General features: G+C 21.2%; 2 protein-coding genes and 1 long non-coding RNA gene across 3 annotated transcripts; 2 read left to right on the forward strand and 1 right to left on the reverse strand.

Moving 5' to 3' along the window:
- Positions 1-873: 873 nt before the first annotated feature.
- Positions 874-14,397, forward strand: LOC122508118 (large neutral amino acids transporter small subunit 2). Its single transcript, XM_043621244.1, has 9 exons — positions 874-1,011; positions 2,119-3,078; positions 5,264-5,482; positions 8,612-8,882; positions 9,848-9,971; positions 10,249-10,449; positions 12,764-12,913; positions 13,106-13,283; positions 13,363-14,397. Exons 2-9 carry the CDS (start codon positions 2,820-2,822, stop codon positions 13,422-13,424), a joined length of 1,464 nt encoding a protein of 487 aa, XP_043477179.1. The 5' UTR covers positions 874-1,011; positions 2,119-2,819; the 3' UTR covers positions 13,425-14,397.
- LOC122508123 lies at positions 8,773-15,119 on the reverse strand. The gene is made up of 3 exons (XR_006302193.1): positions 14,504-15,119; positions 12,705-12,905; positions 8,773-8,904 (listed from the first exon to the last, which is right to left on the reverse strand). It is a non-coding gene; the product is annotated as an uncharacterized LOC122508123 (long non-coding RNA).
- Positions 15,120-15,271: 152 nt separating this feature from the next.
- On the forward strand, positions 15,272-19,879 carry LOC122508119 (deubiquitinase OTUD6B). Its single transcript, XM_043621245.1, has 4 exons — positions 15,272-15,527; positions 15,705-16,131; positions 19,219-19,438; positions 19,580-19,879. Exons 1-4 carry the CDS (start codon positions 15,449-15,451, stop codon positions 19,772-19,774), a joined length of 921 nt encoding a protein of 306 aa, XP_043477180.1. The 5' UTR covers positions 15,272-15,448; the 3' UTR covers positions 19,775-19,879.
- The last annotated feature ends 9 nt before the right edge of the window (positions 19,880-19,888 follow it).

Consider the following 19,888-nt stretch of genomic DNA (forward strand, 5'->3'; position numbering starts at 1 on the left):
GCTGACAAATTTTTTAAACTAAATAATTAATTATTTAATAATTAATATTTGATAATAAAAATAATAAAAATCATAAAAAATAATAATAATAATAATTATAATAATAGTTTTCTAATTAAAAAAATTGTTTTAACTTGAAACAATTTGATAATTTACTTATCAATAATTTTTTTCTAATATAATCTACTATAAACAAAATGAGACAAAATTAATTTTTAAAAAATAATAATAAACTGAGAATTAAAATTGTAAAAAATTACAAAAATTTACTCGAATTTTACTCTTTGAAAAAAGTGTATAAAAAATAATCGCTACGAAATTTTTCGTTAAAATATTAAACAAAAAAAATTGTCCAAAGAAAAGGAATAGAAAAAAAAAAGAAAATATTTTCTATATTTTTATAATCATTATTATAAATAATATTGTAGAAGGGGAAAATCTAGGCAAACGGAAGTATCTAACAAATGTTATGAATGAGGGACCTCCTAGGGTTTCACACTCCTGTCATTCGTGGTTTGATAACACGTTCTCCACCACATATAGTGCAAATTAATTTCACAACTCAACTATATATTTTAAAAATTAAAATTAATCGTTATTAAAATTTTCTCTTTCGATTATTTCTTTTTTTCATATAAATATAACGATATAAAAATAAATTAGGTCATCAAGAGTGTCTTTCAGGGAAAATAAAATTCAATAAATTTAAAATAATTAAATTTTATTCTAATTAGTGTAAATTCGCGAATTTATTTTAATTTAATTTCACTGAATTTATTTTTTTTTTTGGCAAAAAATCTTTTTTTTTTGCATTTGTTTATAGTCGTTAAATTTTAGTTTTTAATGAATACTTTCGATTAATAGTGGAAATAGTTGAAAAATGAGGAAAAGAAACAAAAATCGTGTTTAATTGAAGTTTGTGTGAAAAAAATTTTTGAACAAAGTTATCTGAGTGACAAAAGTGAGTGAAAGTTTTCTTTTTGGAATTGCCTGATGGGAATTTTTAATATGGTAAATTAATAATTTTTTGTTACTTAATTTTTGATTCGTTTCTAAATTTAATAAACAAATATTTTTTATAGAATAATATAAAATAAAAAATAATATTGTTAATTATTATTATTTATTAAATAAAAAATAATAATTATAATAATTATTAAATAATATATAATAATAATAAAAATAATAATTATTATTATTTTTTAATAGAAAGTTTGTCTTTTTACGAAAAAAGTGAATTAACTTTTTGATGCTTATCACTTTTATCAACCGAGATAAAAATACATCTCGAGTGCTACTTCAAAACTTCTGTATTTAAACATTAATTATTATCGTCCCACTTATCATTTTTATAACAAGTGAATGGGAACTAAATATCTAAATTATTACAAATTTAGAAAAATGAAACAATTTAAAATTATTTAAACTTTAAAAAGATTGCTCCGAAAAATTTATAATCAACTTTCGTCCTTTTTCTAACTTTTGACAAAAATTAAAAATCTGCCGAAAAATAATATTATCCCCAATTCATTGATAATAATTACTAATAATAATTACCAATAATAATTACTAAGAATTATTTGTAATAATAATTACTAATAATAATTACTAATAATAATTACTAATAATAATAATCAGTAACTAATAGATAACAATTATTAATTACTAAGTAAAGACAATTAATTAATTAGCAAATATTCTGATAATTACTCAAAGCAAAATTCTAATTTTTTAAAAACAAAAAGAATAGAAATATTATTAAAGAAAAGAACTTTTTTAATTCCTTTTAAATATCACGAAAAAATTCCCAGACAAATGATATATGGAAAAAAAATTCAAAATTATCAAAAAAAAAAAAAAACTAAGTAAACAAATTCCTTGCGAACGAATTATCATTCAAATGAATATAATTATAAAATATAAATTATTGTAAGAAATCTATCTCTATTAAGATAAATGTGACAAATTATATTAAATTTAGAAAATCAAATTAAGACAAATTGCAAAGAAAAAAGATAAACTGTATAGTTTTTATCAAAATACAATTATTATCAGAAGCAGAAAAAACGTTTAAATTCAATTTAAAAAAAAAAAGAATAATATTCTATTTGCTTTCAGCCACGCGCAGGAAATCGTGAAATTATGCGTAAAATCCATATTGAAGCTGCGCAATGAACTTTAGCAAACTGGAAAAGCCGGTGGATGCCTCGTGGCGTCTAAGTAACATTATGCCGAATAAAATGAGACGCTTTATATACTCGTCATCAAATTGTTGTGCACTGACAATAAATGCAACTTAAAATTCAAAATAACAAAAAAACAATCCTCCTCTTCCATTTTTCGAATCATTGACAAAAATTAACTATAGAAAAAAAAAAAAAATATTGTAATCCTTTTTAAAAGAAAATTTCCAACCTAACTTTGCAAATTCCCTTCTCGAAAAATTTCGCCTCTATTTCATCATCCATTTCTCTTCTATTTCTCTTTCTCTCTTTACCATCCCTCTTTTTCAGTTTCTCTCTTCTCCCCCTTTTTTCTTTTCTCTATAAATTCCCCTACCCAAAAAATTTCTTCACTTCCATTATATACTCCACGTGTCTCCCAAGGAGCATTTCACATTCGTCTCACATACTCGAGACATTAAAAATGTTTCGTGCCTTATGAAGAGAAAAAAAAACGTGCGTCAATTCATTTGCGGAGCAATCATTTCTTTATCTATTTAATGAAAAGAAAAAAAGAAAATTTGTGTGATAAAAATTAATACGTGCCTGTGAAAAAATTGTGTCTGTGATTTTTTTCCTTTTTTTTTTTTTGTGAAAATGCCGAAAAAAGTTGCTCCAATAAAAGAGCCGGAACCACGAAGGGGTTCGGGACAATGCGATGAAGGTATTAAACTTCAAAAAGAAATTGGACTTTTGGACGGTGTGGCAATTATTGTTGGAATTATCGTTGGCTCCGGTATTTTTGTCTCTCCAAAAGGTGTACTCATTAATAGTGAGAGTGTCGGTTTGGCGCTCATTGTATGGATTTCTTCAGGTGTATTGTCCCTTGTTGGGGCCCTATGTTACGCCGAACTTGGTAAGCTGCAAAAAAAAAAAATAATACATTTTAATTTCTTTTTTCAAAACTCTAAAAAAAATTCCTCAATCATTATGTAATTATCCCCCCTCGAGAAAAGTTGTTTTTAACTTTTCAATTCGTAAAGTTTCGTATTTAAAAAAAAATTTCAAACAAAATTCTTCACTTAAAAAAATAATTTTTCCAATTATAGACATATTGTTGAAAAAATAAAAATTGTAGGTAATAAAATTTTGTTTTTCCTCCTCTTGGAAAATTTAAAAAGTTGTGACAATCGTTAAAGTTGTAACTTTGTGACAATCGTTTTTTTTCAACAATTTTTGAACAAAAAAAAAACCTGAGAAATGGGTTTGAAATTCAAGAAGACTATTTTAATTTAAATTGGTCTTGGCGTGAAAGATTGTGTGGGTTGTCCGGAAATAATTCGCGGAGTAATTTTCATTTTACTATTTAAGTGCATAGTGAATTTGCGGGAAATAAATGTAGTCTACCTTATCATTGAACGTTCCGCGAGTTCATTTTTTTTTTGTCAGTTAGAAACAGCGCGCAAAATGCGAAGCTACTTACATCACCTGAATTCAAACAGGTCAACGTTACGGATTTATTTTTAAAGACACTTTTTTTTCTTTTCTTTTTCTGCATTAAAGAGCCAATTTTCAAATGATGATAATAAATAGAAAATAAATTATTTCTCGAATTTTTCTATTTATAAATTCAGATATAAATAAATAAATAAAAAATAGAAATAAATAAAAAATAGAAATAAATAAAAAATAGAAACAAATAAAAAATAGGAACAAATAAAAAATAGAAATACATAAAAAATAGAAACAAATAAAAAATAGAAATACATAAAAAGAGTTTATAAATTTATAATAATTGTAAAACAGTGAAAATAAAATATTTACGAAAAAATTAATTAGAACAGAAGTATTAATTTAGAAATATAAATTTTAAACTTCAATTAATTCTGAAATAAAATAAAAGAAATTAGAAATAAAATAGAGGAATTTAGAAATAAAATAGAAGAAATTAGAAATAAAATGGAATAAATTCTATTGGAAGAAAATTATTTTCGGACGTCAATCTATTTTAATTACAATAACAATAGGTTTTTTGTTTCAAAGTGCAACAGGATTTTTGATTCAGTTTACTCTAAATCAACGACCTCTTATCGTTGAACTTTTTTCCATTTAAAGAATTTTCCTCTCTCTCTGCGATATCATAATATATATTGTACTCGAGAAGCAAATTAATTTATTAGCCGCACAAAAAAAAATAGGAGTCAAAACATGAGAAAAAGAAAAGAAAACATAATAAGATTCCAAAAATAAAGAATAATTCTAATGTAATCACGAATTTATATTTTGTCGTTCTCAAATGTAAACTGAATATTAATTACTATTTTTAGCTCATTATCGCTCACTATTTTGAAAATCTGAGTAAATTGTTTATTTAATTGTTGGCAAACTAAATAAATTTTTATTGATATCATTATTCATTTTTACGTGCTTGAATTTGAAAAAAAAAATAATAACAAAAAAAAAATGATAAAATTCTTCTATAAGAATAATAATATTGATGATAATAATAATAATAGTATAAAAATAAAAAAATTAAATTTTATTTAAAAAGATTCTTAATTTTTTACTGTTTAAAAAATTTTAATTCTTAAATTTAAATTATTTATTATTAATATTAATATTATTATTACAATAATAAATAAAGAGAATAAGAATAATATTATTGATGGTAATAATAATAATAAGAAGAAAAATAATAGCAATAATAAAAAATAATACGAATGCACGTCAATCGGTACTGATTTAAATAAAATATTTTCACATTCTTAAAATGTCTTGTAGATAAAAAAATTAAATTGCATACAATTTTTAGCGATATTATATAGTTATTTAAAATCCTTCCGGAAATTATGTAATAATTTCAACCAAGAACTAATTTTATTCATTTAAAAAAATTTCTTTATATATTATTTTTTAAAATATATTTTCAGTTATTAAAAAACATTTTTTCTAATATATTATTTTGTTATAATAATAAAATTATAAATATTGATAATGAATAAAAATTATTATTATTATTAATAATGAGTAAAAAATTATTATAATAATAATAATAAAGAGAAATTATTAATATTGATAATAGAAATTAATTTTAATTACAGGTACAATGATCCCAAAATCAGGTGGCGATTATGCATATATTAACGATGCATTTGGACCATTACCTGCATTTTTATATGTTTGGGTGGCTCTATTTATTTTGGTACCAACCGGAAATGCAATAACGGCCTTAACATTTGCTCAATACATTTTACAACCACTTTGGCCAGGATGTGATCCTCCACGAGATGCAATTAGACTATTGGCTGCCGTTGTCACATGTATGTTTTAAAATAATTATATTTTTCACACCAATTTTCATAGAAATTCATTTTTTTAGAAAAAAAAAATTTATTAACCAGCAACTTTTACACCGATGCTATTCAAATATCAATTTATAAATTTTAAAATCAGTTGAAAAAGTAAGTAATAAAATAATAAATAAATTCAAAAAGTAAATAATAAAATAATAAACAAATTAAAAAAATAAATGACAAATAAAAAAATAAATAATCAAATAATAAATAAATTAAAAAAATAAATATCAATTTCCTAAAGATTATTTAAAGAGAAATACAAAAAAATTTATTACAAATGAACATAAAAGTTTGTTCTTATAAAAAATTTTCAGTCAAGTATATTTATTTTTTTTTTAGAAAAAAAAATTGACAAGTTATTTTTAAATAAAAGCTACTTTTTAAAGAAACAAAAAATAATCCAAGGAAAAAAATTTGAATAGCGAATTATTTTTCAAAAATTAGAATACCTATTAGAGAATAGAAAATTTGAAAGAAATTATTGTAAATAATAACCTTGAAAAACGGTGGTATTACTTTTATCAAAAAAAAAAAAAAAGTTATCGATACTTTGTTGACTTAGCTGACTGTATATTATTTACTGTCTGTATTCCAAAGATACATTACAAACAAATAATTTCTCACTGTCAAATGGATATAATTTTTCAAAGAAAAATTTTCCAAAATTTACCAATTTAATCCTCCCATTATTATTTTTCGATTCAAAAATAATATTTCATTATAAATATTGTAAAAAAAAACAGAAAAATTGATTTTATTTCCAAATCGTTTCACCAGTAAAAAAAATACGTATATTGCTGGCAAATTACAATTTAATTCAAATTAAAAAACAAAAATAATCTTATTTTATTATTAAGGTAAATAATAATTTTATTGAAAACAAGATAAATTTTAATTTTTGAATGATTACAGATTTAAAAAATTCACTTAAGTACATAATATTAAATATTCTTGTTTATTATTCAAAAATTAAAAAAAATACCTGAAAGAATACCATTATTTTTTAAATTCAATTATTTTCAACAATTCTGACAAAAAATTCTTCGAAACAATTCAATTGTTCTCAAAAGTTTTTAATAAAATTCTTTGTAAAATTCAACTTTTTTCAAAATTTTCAAAATTTTCAATTACATCAAAAAATTTAATTATTTCTGCAAATAATTTAATACTGGAATAGAATTTTATTAAAACTTTTTTAAATAATAATAATAATAATTGAATTCTTACGAAGAATATAAAAATAATTGAATTTTCCCTGGAATTCAATTAAAATTGTATTTAAAATAATTGAATTCCAGCGAAAATTTCATTATTTTTAAAAATAAGTGCATTCTTCATTTGAATTTTATTGAAACTTTTTTAAATAATTGAACTCCTGTGAAAAATGGAATTATTTTTAAAAATAATTGAATTTTCTCGGAGAATTTTTACAAGATTTTTAAAAATAATTAAAATTTTCGAAGAAATCAATTAAAATTTTATTGAAAATAAGTTAATTTAATAAAATTTCTCTAACAGATTCAATTATTTTTAAAAATTGTAATAAAATTCTTTGTCAATTTCAATTATTGTCAAAATTTTTAATTTAAATTATTTAAAAAAATTACATTATTTTTACGAAATTTAATGAAATTCTTAAAAAAAATGTAATCATTTACAAAAACTCTAATAAAATTGTTTAAAAGAATTTAATTTTCTACGAATAATTTTAGTATAATTTAATAGGAACATTGTTAATTACAATTAATAATAAACACGATTATTTTGAAAACTTTAAAAAAATTCTTCATAAAATTCAATTATTTTCAAAATTCTCAGTAAAAATTATTTAACAAACTTCATTAATTTAAAGAATTTCAATAAAAATCATGACAAGAATTAAATTATTTTCAGTGCATCTAAAATTGAAATATTTCTGAAAATAATTGAATAGAATTTTATTAAAACTTTCTTAAATAATTGAATCCCTGCGAAAAAATTTATTATTTCTGCAAATAATTGAATTTTTGCAAAATTTGAAAAAATAAGTGAATTTTTTAAAAGAATTTTATGAAAATTGTATTTAAAATAATTAAATTCCAAGGAAAAATTTACTATTTATTAATATAATTGAATTCTTAAGAAGAATTTAAAAATAATTGAATTTTCCCTGGAATTCAATTAAAATTGTATTTAAAATAATTGAATTTCAGCAAAAATTTTATTATTTATGAAAATAATTCAATTCTTGAATTGAAATCTTGAATTTTATTAGAAGTTTTTTAAAAAATTGAACTCCTGTGAAAAATTTAATTATTTTTTAAAATAATTGCATTTTCTCCTAGAATTTTCACAAGATTTTTAAACATATTATTTGAAATTATATTTGTCCCCATTCGAAGAAATCAATTAAAATATTGTATTGAAAATAAGTGAAATCCTGATAAGAATTTTATTATTTACATAAAAATAATTGAATTTTTTTACGAAGATTTTTATTATTTATAAATTGACTGAAGAATTTTATTACAATTATTGAAAATAATTGAATTCTTTATAGAATTGAATTACTTTTAAAATTTTCAGTAAAAATTATTAAAAAAAACTTTACTTTTTTTAAGAATATTAAAGTGAATTCTTCAAAGCAATTCAATTATTTAAAAAAAAATTTAATAAAAATCTTGCCAAGATTTGATTTAATTTCAATACAATTTTAATTACATTTTCTCGAAAGAATTCAACTATTGAAAAAAATGTTGATAAAATTCTTGAAATGAATTTAATTATTTTCAAATTTTTTGGATAAATACTTTGCATTAATTCAATGATTTTCAGTACACAAATTTAAAAATTGAAAATATTTAAAAAGAAACATTATTAAAAAAGTTAAAAAAACAAAAAAGCAAACAACAACTAATTTCAAGCTGCAAACAGATTATCGAAATACAACGATTATTATTATAGATTATGTATTAATGAAATAAAATCGTATTTTGCATTATACTTTTCCGCTTGAAACGATTTGAAATGTGCCCCATATAGTGGAAAAAAGAAATGAATAAAACTTACGTATATTTGAATTTCAAATTTCCGTTTTGCTTTTTCCTTTCCAAGGTTTCTTGACAGCGGTGAATTGTTACAACGTAAAATGGGCAACACGAGTGCAAAGTATATTTACAGGAACAAAAATATTTGCCCTGATTATTATAATGGTCGCTGGATTTTGGTGGCTCTGCTTGGGGCACACAGAAAATTTTCGCAGTCCAATGTCAGATTCAAATACAAATCCAGCATCAATTGCTCTCGCTATGTACAGCGGTCTTTTTTCATATTCCGGTTGGAATTATCTTAATTACGTCACCGAAGAGCTAAAGGATCCATACAGGTATAAAGAATTTCCTTTCAATCTGCAAAGAGAGAAAAAAAATTGAAATATACTAGAATTAATTATAAATTCAATTTACATATCTAGATATATTCTTTACTCCTTTCTAAATCCATTGAAATATGTAGTTAAATATAGAAAAAATGAAGGGAAAAAAGAAAAATGAAGAAAAATTACTAAATGTCGAATGAAGAAAAATAAATGAACAGGAATAAATAAACACGAAGAGAACAAAAATAAGTAAAGACGAAATGAAAGCAAATAAATAATACGAAAAAAAATAAATTATTATCAGTTACAGAAAGAGAATTTTTGTTTATAGACAAATTTTGAAAATACAGGTTTTTCAATTTTTGGAAAAAAATTTAATTTCAGAATAGAGAGAGAATATGAGACTTGAATAACAAAAAGGGGGAAACTTTTTCATTATTGAAGTTCTCTTTTGTTCGCATTGTAAAATCGAACTCCTTTGTGAAAATTAAACAATACACGTTCATATTCTTGTTCCCATTGTTTGGTTTTTTTAATTACTCCTTTAGTTTTTTCATATTGTAAATAAGAAAACGCTCTATAAATACCGAACAATATTTATAAAAATAAAATTCGAAAACAAAAAATTCTATTTTTAATTCCAACTTTTAATAATTATTAATTTTGAAAGAGACAAACCCTGAATATAATTATTTTAAATCTTAATTAAAACGATTAAAACTAAGATTTTATTTTTAAATTAAACAAATCTTAAATTTATATATTTTTCATCGGATAAAGTTTAATTTTATCTATTTTGGAAAAAATGTAAATTTTATTTAGTTAATATCATAAATTTTATTTTAAAATAAGGAATTATTTATTTCTGTTAGTTAACGTTTTTTGGTCCAATAAGTCCTGAGTGTTAATAATATTAATTTATTAATTAACAATAAAATAATAATAAAAAAAACAATAATAAAATAATTTTTCAGGAATTTACCGAGGGCAATTTGCATATCATTGCCATTAGTGACAGTAATTTACGTTTTCGCGAATGTAGCGTATTTTGTTGTTTTAACACAGGAGGAAATCCTCTCATCGAATGCTGTTGGTGTTGTAAGTAAATTGAAAATTAAAATTTATTTCTTACTCAATTTTTTAATTTAATAATTAAATTCAATTATTTGAAAAAATTACTTATAAAATAGATTTTCAAAGATTAAATATTTAAAATTAATTTTATAAACTATTTGAAAATTTATTGAGAGTTACTTTTTGAAAATTTATTGAAAACATTGAAAATAAAATATTATTTGAAAATTTATTGAAAATTATTTTTAAAAAAAATTTATTTAAAATTTACTTTATAAAGAATTTTATTTTTTAATTTTAGACATTTGGTGATAAACTTCTGGGACCAATGGCATGGCTAATGCCATTTTTTGTAGCTTGCTCAACTTTTGGAGCTTTGAACGGTGCAATTTTTGCATCATCGCGGCTTTTTTTCGTTGGTGCTCGCAATGGACATTTACCAACTGCCATTTCGCTCATCAATGTCAAAAATTTGACACCAATGCCTTCTCTTATTTTCATTGTGAGTATTTTTAATGCTTTTCTTTTCTACTTTGAATAATTAATTATTAATATCAAATTAATCTTTATTTATTGTTTATTTTTGTAATTATTATTATTTTATTATTCAATTTTTACTGTTTTAATTTTTCTATTTTTATTATATTTTGATTATTTCAATATTTCTATTTTTCTTATCATAATTTTTCTGTCGTTATTATATTTTTATTTTTTTGTCATTGCATTGAGAAATTCGCGTAAAATTAATAAAAAAATATATTCCTTAAACGATTCATGTACATTGGTCTCCCATTGCAATTTATTTATTGCCAATGACCCAAAAAAAAAAAATAGAATTTATAATAAATTCAGAAGCACTTTGAGAAAAGAAAAACTCTGCCCCAGTGATTCACTGACATTTCAATGTCGATTATAATCTTGACGCTTTGTGTCAGAGGCATTTGCAAGTCAATTGAATTATAGAATTAGGTTTAAATTTAATACGAGATATATACGCACACGAATCGATCAATGAATATTTATAAACTTTCTTCGAATTCTCAATAAGAAAATAGCAAATTTTACAAAAAATGAATCATTAATAATGCTAAAATAATAGATTAATAATAGTTATTTTAATTTATACCTATATTAAATGAAAATTACAATTAAAATTAAAAAATTTGTCTTTGATCATACGCGGCGGAAACATTAATAATATATATCTTAACTACATCACTAAAACCGACAATAAAATTTTAATGATATTTAAGAAATTCAATTGATTTAATTTTTTTCTAACGAGATCAATTTACGAATTTATTTATCGGCAAATTAAATTAGAAACTTAAATGAAATTTTATTAAATTAAATAATTTTAATTTTCTTTGAAAGTTTTATTATTTTAATTCGTTTTTAAAAAATCGCTTTTTATTTCAATTTTTATAGATATTTATACTGCTCTCTAAATTTGAATTAGTTAAAAATAATTAATTTGATAGTAAAAAATCAGTCACTGATTCAAAAATAGTATGTAAATAAATTTTAAAAAATTATCGAATTAATAGAAATTTTGTGAAATTCAACTGAAAATAATTAAATTTTTTAAAGAATTTCATTAAAATCTTTTTAACAAATCGAATTTTCAAAGCATTTTAATTTAATAATTGATAAATAATTAATAAATTAGTTAATTTCAAAAAAGATACACACTTAAAATTTTTTTAATAAAATTGAATTTTTGCAAAGTTTTTATGAAAATTCTGAAAAATAAGATTTTTGAAATTTTTAAATTCTATTTTTTTAAGATAATTGAATTTTTATGAACAGATAATTGAAAATTTTTGAAATAATTGACATTTCTATACATTCTATTAAAAATAATTAAATTCTTTTAAAGAATTTTATTTAAATTTTTCGAAAATAATCAAAGAAAATCAGTCACCGTAATTAAAATTTTATTTTAAAAAATTTCTTCGCAATATATTCAATTATTTCTAAAAACTGCAAAAAAAAATTCTTCTCAAGAATTCAATTATTTCCATAAATAGCCAAATTCTTTAAATTTACTAAATTTTTTTGAATATTATTTTAAAAAAAAATTCTTTACAAGAATTCAATTATTTTCATAAATTTCAAAAACATTTTAAAAAAACAATTCAATTATTTTTAAAAGTATAATAAAATTATTCGCAGAAATTCAATTACGTTAAAAATCTTTTTAAAATTCTCCTTAAAATTTCAATTATCTTTATAAATAATTAAATTGTTCTCCACAATTCAATTATTTTCAAAAATTTTTAATTTTAATAAAATTCTACGCAAACATTTAATTGTTTTCATAAATTATTATTTTATTATTTTAAAAAATTGAAAAAATTCTTTGTTTAATTCAATTATTTTCCAAATTTTTAATTAAAATTATTAAAAAAACATTATTTTCATAAAGTTTGTAGATTTATTTATATTCGAAATCAAATAAATTTAAATTTGATGAGAAAAAAAACCGGGAAAAATTAGGACAAAGCCGGGAATTTTTTTTGAACGAAAATACATAGTAGAAAAAGGAACAATTTAATATTTTTATTACATGAACTCTAATATTTTTTATGTTATTAATTTAATATTAATTAAAATTTTATTTATCAGTTATTAATAATATTGGTTTTAATAATAATATTAATAATTATAAATAATTATTAATATTAATTAAATATTAGTTTAATAGATAAATATTTTTAATATAAAAAATAATTACTGTGATTCTGTTCTAATTACCTTTTTTTATTATTTGCATCCATCTTATCCATTTTTTTTCTCCTTTATTATGGTTTCAGTGCATCATAACATTGGCCCTTTTATTAATAAATGACGTTTATGCATTAATCAATTACGTGAGTTTCGTTGAATCATTATTCATTGCGATGTCAGTAAGCGGCCTTTTGTGGTTGAGGTATAAAAAGCCGGATCTCCATCGACCTATTAAAGTAAGTAACAAATAATAAAAATGTCATCTTTCATTTAAAAGACAAAAATAGGTACTAAACTTACAAATTTTTTCAAAATCAATTCTTAAAATAAATTCAATATTTTTTTTCGCAAAAAATAAATAATTTTTTAAAAATTAATTCATAATTTATATTAGGTATAAAAAATAATATTCTTTTTTTAATTTTCAGGTTTCCATTATTTTGCCAATATTATTTTTCGTTATTTGCGTATTTTTAGTAATACTTCCATGTTTCACTAGACCATGGGAAGTTAGTTGTGGATTAATATTTATTACCTTAGGAATTCCTATTTACATTATTTTTATTTATTGGGAGAAGAAGCCAAAATGGATAAAAAATGCATCGCGTAAGTAAATAATTATATATAATATTTTATTAATAATTTAATTGTACGACTAATTTTCAAATATTTTTTTTCCTTACAGATAATTTTAATTTATTCTGCGCAAAATTATTCATGTGTGTTCAAGAAGGAAAAATAGACTGAGGTTTGAAGTATAAGTTAAAAGAAAAAAAAAATAGCTCAGTCAATATCAGACATTTTTTCAGTTTTAGCGATTGTAAATACTTTCTTCCAATCCGATTTCTTTTTTTTTTTTTAGTTATTCACAATTTTACATAGGTAAATGTTTACAATTAATTTATTTAATTTAAAAATACGAAACGGCAATAGGAGATTTATTTTAATTACTAAGTTTATTATTGAACGCGAAAGAATAATTTATTCAATTTATTCAATTCAATCAATGTGCCAATTAAGTCAAATTTGTACAGAAATTTTAGAATTTAAGTCTTCAATTATTTTTTAGTGAGGCTAATATTATAGTCAATCTATAGAAATTTTTTATAAACAAGGTCCTATACACCACTAAAAAAATTTTTCGGCCATATTTGAAAATTCAAATTGTCAATTGAATAACCAAGAAAGATTGTAAGTTTTTAGCTCGAGACTTTTTTTGTAAATAGTAGACGATTATTAATCAAGAGTACTTTTATAAAAATATTTTCAGAGATTTGACAATATTTACAAAAGTGCTCGATTTAAAAAAAATCCTATATTTAACATAATGAATTATTTCTGAAAAAAAACATTATATTGCATTTATTAAGAAATTTGAATTTTCAGAAATAATTCATCGAGAATCATGTGTGCCAGATAGTGTATAAGATTAAAATCTTTGCATAATAAAAACGAATTCGTAAATAAAAATTATAGAAGAGTGAAAAAATTGTTAAATCAGTATTTTTAGTATAATAATATAACTTAAAGGGGACAATAAATCAAAACCTTTTCGTTCAACATTTTCATGTGTATATGAATGGTGCGAATATTTTGTAAAATAGACATTTATATAATGTAAATATTTTTCAAACAAAATCACCAAAAATGCATTCCAATTGTTAGGTACGACGACAAAAATTTAAAAACGCACAAATATAATCTATGGCTATAAAAAAGACTTTTTGCTTTCATTTTAACATTTTACTCTAAATCAAGAATATTTAGAATATTAACTTTTTAATTATTATAAAAATTGTTTTGCTTATAAATAAAAGCATACTTACAAAAAAAAACCGGTGTCACATTTTCTAACCTCAAAATGCATAAACTCCTCTTTGTACATATAATGAAACTTATTTCGTGCATTAAAACTTTCACATCTTGCAAGAAAATTAAAAATTATTTTCACTATCTGAAATATCTATTCTAAAATTCTTGACATTTGGACTGTTTTAATCGTTTTGAAGAATAAAAATATCTATAAAATAAAAACTATAAACACTTGTAAACATTTTAGAACTTTCCGGAATTTTCAACTGATGTGACACTCCACTGTTGCCAATTGTTTATGACTGAATTTTTCTTCAAGGCGAGCAGAGAGAAAATTAAACTAATATTTAAAATTATACTATTTTATTATTACTTATTGCTTCAAAAACATTTGAAAATATTGTTATAAGTGAATAATATTTATTATCATAATGTAAATATTATTATTAAATAATTTAAATATTTCAAAATTCAAAAGAAGATTAGGTTGGCAACAAGGATAAATTTATCTTAAAATCTGATTGGTCAAAGTTTCCCGCCGTCATATTTAAAATTATTTATTTTTCTCGCCTATGAACTATTTTTATACAATTGTATAAATGGTATAAATAAATAATTAAATCGTTTTTCTCACAAAGCCTTCGCTTAACTATAGTTTGAAAAGCAAATATTATTGACAGACATAGAGTTTTTAATAAATTAACGATAATTGACAAATCATACTGCGCAAAATCTTCAAGTCTTTGCGATAATAATAAAAATCTCTTTCCAAGCGACTGCTGTCAAGAAGCTTTTATAGAAAATTATTGTTTTTATTATGAAATAAACAAGTGATATAGAGAAAGAAACTTTTTTTAACATTGTGCTTTTATTATTTTATTATCCTTAAATAATATTTATACCCGTGTACTCAATTTTTCTACAAAATATCCTGAAATTTAATCACACCTAACCTAAAAATGACGGAGAATTTTGCGGATATTATCAATGAGGAACAATTAATACAAAAACATAAAAAAGAACGAAAGGATTTACAAGGTAATTTGATAAAAAGTTTGTTAATTGAACTTAATTCTTTGGAGAAATGTTGAAATTTAGAAACCTAACCTCAAAAAGTATAAACAAAAATAAACTTTTTTTTATTCGGATAATATTTACATTGTTTACATTAATAATGAAAGAGTTTTTTTTTTAATTTTCTTATTTTTATTCTAGCGCAAATTCAATCATTAAAGAAATCAATAGGCAAGGGAAATAAAAAGCAGAAAAAAGATGTGACGGAGGAAATTGCACGCCTCGAATTAGATTTAGATAAAAGGCAAAATGACGAATTAGTGAATTTTAAATTATCTGAAGTGAAATTAGAACAAATAGATATAAAAGAAAATGCAAATGAAGAAAACCTTGATCAAAGTGAAAATGTAGACGAGAAGGAAGAACAACAAGTGATACCGCAAAAAATATCAAAAGCCCAGAGGCGACGCGAAAAGAAAGCAAACGAGGAAAAGGAACGAAATCAACGAATAATTGATGAAGAAGCTGGAAATATTTATAGTAAACGAAATATGGAAATGATAGCAATTAGAAATATTCTCGTGAAACGTGAATTTAAATTACACGAAATTGCCAGCGATGGCAACTGGTAATTATTTTTATTTTTTGAAAAATTTAACAGGGCTCGAACCAGTGAAAGTATTAAAAAATTACGGACTTTACGGACCAAAAATGAAAAATTACGGACCAATTTCTGACAAAAATTTAACCAGTCCGAGTTAAATAAGAAAACATTCTATTTAAAACTATAAATTGAATTTTATAACTATAAAACATGAAGATATCAATAACTCCGAGTCTTCGACTCGGAGTAATCGATTTCTTCATGTTTTATAATAATTAAAGATGTCAATTTGATGAAATTATTATTTTATATTATAAGAATATTGTACTTCTTTAAAATTATTTTCATCATTTCAATTCAATTATTATGTTTAAGAATGTCTAACTACAATTCTTAATTAATTTTCGAAAAAGTTCTTTGACAATTTTCAAATCCATTTGTTTACAATATTCAATTTTACGAATTTCAATTATTCGTAAATTCTTCAATTAAATATATATTGGAAATTAAAACCTTCAAATAATATAAAACAAAATTTAATTAAACTTTTTCACAAAAATTAATTTTAAAATTCAATTATTTCTAAAAATTTACGCGCTATATTGCTTTTAATATTCAATTATTATCTAAAATTTTAACTGAAATTCATTTTTAAATCAATTTTTATTAGAAAATTCTACTGGAATTCAATTATTTAAATACAAAAACGATTTATTGAATAATTGAATGTTTTTAAAATTCAATTCCCATAAAGAATTTTATCAACAAATTTTTAAATAATTGAATTCCTTATAGACGAATTTCAATATAATTTTTAAGAATAATTAGAATTTTCGAGAAATTCGATTAAAATTGTATTAAAAATAATTGAAATTCTGCGACGAGTTTTATTATTTATGAAAATAATTGAATTTCTAAAAAAAATCTTATTATTTTTTAAAATAATTAAATTATTGTGAAAAAATTTATAAAAAAAATTGGTAAATAATTGAATTCCTGTGAAATTTTTATTATTTATGAAAATAATGAAATGTTTGGGTAGAATTTTATTGAAATTTTTTGTAGTTCATTAAATTCTTTTGAAAAACTTTATTAAAATAGCAGATATTGAAAATCATTGAATTCATGAAAATTTTGGAAAATAATTGAAATTTTGCCAAGAATTTTATTAAAATGTTTAAAAATAATTGAATTTCTCAGTAAAATTTTATTAGTTTTCAAAATAATTGAATTTTTTAGCAGAAATGTATTAAAATTTTTCAAAATAAATGAATTTATACGAAGAATTTCATTATTTACAAAGATAATTAAATTTTTGTGAAGAAATTTAATTAAATTTAATTTAATTAATAAAATTAAATAAAATTTAATAATAAAATAATAATAAAATAAAAAAATAATAATAAAATAATAAATAATAAAAAAATTAATAATTAATTAATAATAATAATAATTAATAAATTAATAAATTAATAATAAAATTTTTCTCCGAAATTCAATTATTTTTAAAAATTTTAAGAAAAATATTCCTAAAAATTCAATTATCTTCTTAAATATTAAAATTCTTTCATTTAATTAAATTAAATTAATTAAATTTAATTTAATTTCTTCTTTTTGATATTTTTTAAAATATTTTAATTCTTCCAAAAACATTTTTTTAAATATAATTGATTTTTTCGAGGAATTGAAATTAAATTTTTCGAGCAATTTTTGTAAAATTGTATTAAAAATAATTGAAATCCTGCGATGAATATTATTATTTATGAAAATAATTGAATAGTTGCTAAGAATTTAATTAAAATTTTAAAAAATAATTGAATTCCTGAAAAGAATTTTTTGATTTATGAAAATAATTGAATTATTGCGAAGAAATTTATAAAAACATTTGTAAATAATTGAATTCCTTGTCAAATTATGCCAATTTTTAAAATCAAACCTTTTCTAAATTCAATTATTTCTAAAAATTTATCCTAAAATGCACTTAATATTCAATTATGTCAAATTTTAACTAAAATTCATTTTTAAATCAATTTTTATTAGAAAATTCTACTAGAATTCCATTATTTAAATATAAAAATAAATAATTTATTAATTGAATGCTCGTAAAGAATTTTATCAAATAAATTTTTAAATAAGTGAATTCTCTCTACGAATTGTAACAAAATTTTAAATAATAATTACATTTTTCAAGAAATTTGTTTAAAATTGTATTAAAAATAATTGAAATTCTGCGAAAAGTTTTATTATTTGTGAAAATAATTGAATATCTAAGAAGAATTTTATTATTTTTGAACATAATTAAATTTCTGCAATAATTTTTAATGCAACAAAATAATTTATTGAATAATTGAATGTTTCTTAAAATTCAAATCTCATAAATAATTTCATCAACAAATTTTTAAATAATTGAATTCTTTGGAAGAATTTTAATAAAATTTTTAAGAATAATTACATTTTTCGAGGAATTTGATTAAAATAGTATATTAAAAATAATTCAAATTCTGCAATGAGTTTTATTATTTATCAAAGTAATTGAATTCCTAAAAATCATTTTACTATTTACGAAAATAATTGAATCCCTGTAAAAATTTTATAATTTACGAAAATAATTGAATTATTGACAAGAAATTTATAGAAAATTTATAAATAATTGAATTCCTGTGAAATTTTTATTATTTTATAAAAATAATTAAATGTTTGCTAAGAATTTTATTAAAATTTTTGAAAATAATTGAATTTCGGAGAATTTTATTATTTCCAAAAATAATTGAAATTTTGACGAGAATTTTAAAAGTTTTTGAACATAATTGAATTTTTGCGAAGAATTTTATTGTTTTTGAAAATAATTGAATTTCTGCAATCATTTGTAATTTCTCTTAAATTCTCCAAATTATATCGTACAATTTACGAACTTTTCGTCCATTTCTCAATCAAAATATCAAATCAAAGACTTTACGGATCTTTTTTTCAAAAAAACGGACTTTTACGGGCTTGAAACAAATTTACGGACCTTTATGGGATTTACGGACCTAGTTCGAGCCCTGATTTAAATATTTTATTCAATGTTTCCGAAAAAAAATTGAAAAAGTAATTTACTCATTTACTTTTCAGTTTATATAATGCAGTCGCGCATCAAATGAAAGTCAAGGGTCTAACGCCTCTTGGCTTTAGTGATCTTCGAACAAAAACCGCAACTTACTTACGCGAAAATATGAATGATTTTCTTCCATTTCTAGCCAATTCAGAATCAGAGGATTTATTAACTCCCGAGGAGTATGAAAAATATTGCGACAACGTTGCTAAAACATCAGCATGGGGTGGAGCTGTCGAGGTATGTAAAATATTTTCCAAATGCGAATTTGAAAAAAAACCTCCGAAAACTTTCGGAAATATAGAAATGAGTAATAATAAATTTCTTACTTCGAAAGCCTAATTCTATAATTTAAAAAATAAAATTCTCTTACCTTTCTAGCTTCAAGTTCTATCGAAAATTCTCGAATGTCCCATTGAAGTTATTCAAGCTCAGGGTGCACCATACGTTGTTGGGGACGAATTTGACGCGATGAAAAAATTGACAGTGACATATCATCGACACATGTACGAATTAGGCGCCCATTATAATTCTGTTACAAAACACAATCCTGGCGAACAACCAGATGAATTTTAACAATTTTCCTCTATTGTATGTATATAATTTTTAATAACGATTTTTATTCATCATCAATTTTATTTAATATAATATATAGTAAATAAATTTGGAGAAAAAAAACGATCAACGGAC

The sequence above is a fragment of the Leptopilina heterotoma genome, unplaced genomic scaffold (assembly GCF_015476425.1).
Source record: "Leptopilina heterotoma isolate Lh14 unplaced genomic scaffold, ASM1547642v1 Lhet_52, whole genome shotgun sequence".
In the NCBI taxonomy this organism is placed as follows: domain Eukaryota; kingdom Metazoa; phylum Arthropoda; class Insecta; order Hymenoptera; family Figitidae; genus Leptopilina; species Leptopilina heterotoma.

Excerpts from the sequence above, each read along its gene's own strand:
- LOC122508119 (XM_043621245.1), top strand. The coding sequence starts at position 15,449 with ATGACGGAGAATTTTGCGGATATTATCAATGAGGAACAATTAATACAA. Across the intron at positions 15,528-15,704 it reads AGAACGAAAGGATTTACAAG|CGCAAATTCAATCATTAAAG; the intron begins GTAATTTGATAA and ends TTTTTATTCTAG. Across the intron at positions 19,439-19,579 it reads CATGGGGTGGAGCTGTCGAG|CTTCAAGTTCTATCGAAAAT; the intron begins GTATGTAAAATA and ends TTACCTTTCTAG.
- LOC122508118 (XM_043621244.1), top strand. The coding sequence starts at position 2,820 with ATGCCGAAAAAAGTTGCTCCAATAAAAGAGCCGGAACCACGAAGGGGT. Across the intron at positions 5,483-8,611 it reads ATTGGCTGCCGTTGTCACAT|GTTTCTTGACAGCGGTGAAT; the intron begins GTATGTTTTAAA and ends TTCCTTTCCAAG. Across the intron at positions 12,914-13,105 it reads ATCTCCATCGACCTATTAAA|GTTTCCATTATTTTGCCAAT; the intron begins GTAAGTAACAAA and ends TTTAATTTTCAG.